The sequence below is a fragment of the Rhincodon typus genome, unplaced genomic scaffold (assembly GCF_021869965.1).
Source record: "Rhincodon typus isolate 14 unplaced genomic scaffold, sRhiTyp1.1 hic_rhity00005477, whole genome shotgun sequence".
NCBI lineage: Eukaryota > Metazoa > Chordata > Chondrichthyes > Orectolobiformes > Rhincodontidae > Rhincodon > Rhincodon typus.
In genome coordinates, this window is record NW_025971115.1 from 1 (window position 1) to 4516 (window position 4516).

The 4516-nt window shown below is 56.5% G+C and overlaps 1 protein-coding gene across 1 annotated transcript; it reads right to left on the reverse strand.

The window, feature by feature from the left end:
- Positions 1-175: 175 nt before the first annotated feature.
- Positions 176-4458, reverse strand: LOC109923579 (caveolin-2-like). Its single transcript, XM_020523619.2, has 3 exons — positions 3380-4458; positions 1735-1922; positions 176-1226 (listed from the first exon to the last, which is right to left on the reverse strand). The coding sequence occupies exons 1-3, from the start codon at positions 3527-3529 to the stop codon at positions 1076-1078; spliced, it is 489 nt and encodes a 162-aa protein (XP_020379208.2). The 5' UTR covers positions 3530-4458; the 3' UTR covers positions 176-1075.
- Positions 4459-4516: the final 58 nt, after the last annotated feature.

The window sequence follows — 4516 nt, forward strand, 5'->3', positions numbered from 1 at the left end:
GCGACGGAGATGTGGAGGGGGTGTAGGGGGCCGGAGGATGCGACGGAGATGTGGAGGGGGTGTAGGGGGCCGGAGGATGCGACGGAGATGTGGAGGGGGTGTAGGGGGCCGGAGGATGCGACGGAGATGTGGAGGGGGTGTAGGGGGCCGGAGGATGCGACGGAGATGTGGAGGGGGTGTAGGGGGCCGGAGGATGGTTTGGATGAACGGGACCCCATACGGTGGAGTTGGATTTGGATGATGTAATGGAAGGTGGGAGTAGGAGGTTCTGAATGATGGAGCGGGACCAAGTCCAGGGGATCACCTCTGGATCCTGACACCAGTCCAGATTCCCTATCGGAGACTGCCTGGACTGAGTTTATCAGGGACGGTGGAGAATTGCTGTGAAATGTCAACATTAAATCAGAGGGCTCATTGTCTTCTCATCCTGTTCTTAATTTCACTTCCCATCCTCACACTCCGGCCCCGTTCTGACCTGTCTCTGTCTGCTGTGGCCAGAGGTGGGGCCTGAGGTGTACGGGTCAGCTTGACCACTGAGAGACCTACTCCCGAGCTCCAAACCCCGCTGCCTGTCGCAGTCGGCACTCAGTTGGCTGATCTCGCCCTCTCACTAACTCCCAGATACCCATCCTCCAACCACCGAGAGAGAGGGGGGAACCTAACTCAGCCTGACGGTCCCCGGATTCCTCCCCAGGCCTCCAGTGGTTCAGAGCTGGACAAGGGGGATGTTGGGCCCTGGGAGAAGAGGAACAGGCCCGAGTGCGAGAGTGGGAGACCTGGGCCTGTCGAGGGGGACACTGGCCTGAGACCTGGGAGAGCGGGTAGGGGGCCTGAGAGAGCGGATAGGGGCCCTGGGAGGGTGGGTATGGTCCTGGAGTCTGGGAGAAGGAGTGTGAGCTTGGGACTGATGCCTGTGGTTTGGGATTGAGTGAGAGGATGGGATCTGGCACTTGTTGAGGGGAATGTGGGCCTTGGGCCTGTTAGAGCAGGTATGGCCTTGGGAGAGCAGATATGGACCCAAGGTCTGGGACAGCAGGCACAGGCCTCAGGCTGGATGTGTGGGGAGGGAGTGGAACTAGTATCTGGCCACAATAAGATGAACTCTCCGGAAACAGCGGCCCACGCTGGTACAGACTGGGCTGACAATGATGTCCATCAGGCTGTGGCAGACCTTCTGGCAGGTAGGCCGACAGAGGAGACAGACCCTCACACAAGGCAGCAGGCACCTAGAAACAGGAGAGAGAAGGGATCAGTGTGATGTTTATCCAATTCAGCTTGACCACTTCTGACACATCCACCAACCCCATAGCAGCCTCACCCTCCCTACGTTCTAAACTCCCAATCACTACCCTGGAAACATCCCCTCAACTTCCAACGTGTGGTCTCGGACCAGCCCCTGGTCTCCCTGCACTGTGAGGCCTTGGGCCTGGTCTCCCTGCACCGTCGGGGCCTCAGGCCTGGTCTCCTTGCACTATGAGGCCTTGGGCCTGGTCTCCCTGTACCGTGGGGGCCTCAGGCCTGGTCTCCCCCCACCATGAGGCCCTCGGGCCTGGTCTCGGACCTGGTCTCCCCGCACCATGGGGCCCTCGGGCCTGGTCTCGGACCTGGTGTCCCCGCACCCTGAGGCTCTCTGGCCTGGTCTCGGACCTGGTCTCCCCGCACCTTGGGGCCCTTGGGCCTGATCTCCTTGCCCCACGGGCCTTCGGGCCTGATCTCCCTGTCACAAACACTCACCATATGTGTAGACAAGTGACGAAGGAGAAGAGGCAGCCGGTGAGAGTGGAGGCAGGAATGGCACAGAGCAGAGAAATGATACGATAACTCCACAGCTTGCAGACCTCGAATCCGACATGACTCCAGGCCCAGACACGGTCGGACCTGGGAGCAATGGAGGATTCAGCAATAACCTCTGGGAAATCCACCTGCAACAGGAACAGAGATATCTCAGATCCAGCCTCTTCAGCAAAGACTCCATTCATGTCCTTTACCCTTCTCTCCCACTCCACCTCATCGCCTTTGCCCCTGTTGCCTTTGGCAGCTATTCCTCCCTGTCCCCTCGCCTCCCTGAGGTTCTGGGGGGTGTGGATACAGCAGAACAAGGCTACCTCCTGTTCAGGGACACGCTGGCTCAGAACCAATTGGAATCTCGCAGCGTCTCCATGCGCGTTCCTCGAGCGTGCTGCCCACAGGATCCCCCATTGTGATCCTTTCCTTCATTCATTCACGGGATGAGGGTGTCGCTGGCCAGGCAGCATTTATTGCCCATCCCTAATTGCCCCAGACGGCAGTTCAGAGTCAACCACTTTGCTGTGGGTCTGGAGTCACATGTAGGCCAGACCAGGTAAGGATGGCAGTTTCCTTCCCTAAAGGGCATTAGTGAACCAGATGGGTTTTTCTAACAATCGACAATGGATTCACGTTCATCATTAGATTCTTAATTCCAGATATTTATTGAATTCAAATTCCACCATCTGCCCTGGCGGGATTCAAACCCGGGTCCCCAGAATGTTAGACAACAAGGTGCAGGGCTGGATGAACACAGCAGGCCAAGCAGCATCATAGGAGCAGAGAGGCTGACGTTGCGGGCCTAGACCCTTCATCAGAAAAGGGGGAGGGGAAGGGGGTTTTGAAATAAATAGGGAGAGAGTGGGAGGCGGATAGAAGAGGGATAGAGGAGAGGATAGGTGGAGAGGAAACAAACAGGTCGAAGAGGCGGGGATGGAGCCAGGAAAGGTGAGTGTAGGTAGGGAGTTAGGAAGGGGATAGGTCAGTCCACTATCCCCAGAATGTTACCTGGATCTCTGTATTAACAGCCCAGTGATAATACCACTAGGCCATTGCCCCCCACAGTGCTTCAAATGTGATTCCACATAGATCCCCAAGTGTGATCTCACATGGATCCCAGTTTTGATCAGATGTGGATCTCCAAGTGTGATCTCGCACAGGTCTCTATGTGTTATCATACACAGATGCCCGGGGTGATCACACATAGATCCCTGGAGTGATCACACATAGACCCCTGGAGTGATCCCACCCAGATCTCCATGTGCAATCCCACCCAGATCCCCATGTGCAATCCCACCCAGGTACACATGTGCGATCCCGCCCAGATCCCCATGTGCGATCCCACCCAGATCCCCATGTGCGATCCCACACGAATCCCCATTTATGATCCCATGTGCGATCAGCGTGATCCATGTGTCACCCAAAACCTCCTCTAACCCAGTTGGCCGTCTATCTCCTCCACTCCCTCCCCCAATCCCAATTCCCTCACTCCCCCCGCAGCCTCAGCTCACCCACAGTGGGGCAGATCGACCCCCCCCTCCCCACACACCCTCACCTCAGACGCCTTGAGCTCGAGCCCCCCCACCCCGGGTACCTTGAGGTGCTGATTCATCCCCGTGGGGTCTCTGTCCTCTTTGTCGGAGGAGCCGGTGGGGGTCGGGGGTTCCGGTCTCAGCTCCCTCCTGCCCTCGGGTTCTGGGGTTTGCCCCTCCAGGTTGACCGTCATAAAATCCTCAGTCTTCATGACTCGCAGCACACCCCCACTACGCTGTGTGAGAGGCAGGGGGCAAAGGGGGTCCCAGAACGTGGATCCCTGATGTTTAAGATCAAATTGGGCCTTGCTTTTCAGCTGACCTGCTTCCACACTCTCTCTCTCTCTGTCTCTGTCTCTCTCTCTCTGGAATGGACCCTGTTCTATTCTGAGAGTCCAATTCAATAGTTCCCAACATTTTGCTGACACAGAGTGGCCCAGGACTCGAACCACTTAAAGGGACTCGCAAACATTTCACTCCCTGATTCAACCCTGCGCCCCAAAAGCCTGACGAGGCACCCAGTTGTAGGAAGGTAGGAGTAGGTGTAGGCCATATGGCCCCATGATACTGTTCCACCTTTCAATAGGATAGCAGCTGACGTCTAAGCCAGTCCCCTGTTCCCCGCTTTCCCCCTAAAGCTCGTTTATTCAACTCTTTCCTGAAAACATTCTGTGTTCTGGCCCTGACCGCTTTCTGTGACAGAGAATCTCACAGGCTCCCCTACTCTCTGGGGGAAGACATTTCTCCCCGTCTGAGTCCTATCCCATCTCCTTAAGACAGTGACCCCCCCCCTCCTGGTTCTGGTCTTCCCCAGTAGGTCATCGGAAACTTTCTTCCTGCGCTTCCACACACCCACCACCCCCTGCGCCTGTTGGAATTTTGTAGGTTTCTATCAGATCCCCATCCTTGTTCTTCTAAAAACTCCGGTGAATATAGTCCCTAACCGATCTGGTCTCTCTCCCTATGTCCGCCCCAGGACTCAGTCTTCCTCTGTAACCAGAACCATCCTTCCTTAGATACAGAGACCTCAATACAGCTCCCTCAGGGGTCTGCCTTGCCCCCTGTACAGCCACAGCGAGACATCCCTGCCCCTGGACTCCAACAGTCTCCCGATGGAGAACAACACAACGTTAAGCCTTCCTCGCCATCGGCAATGCTGACTTTCATCTCCCTATCCCTGTCACCCTCTCCCTATCCCC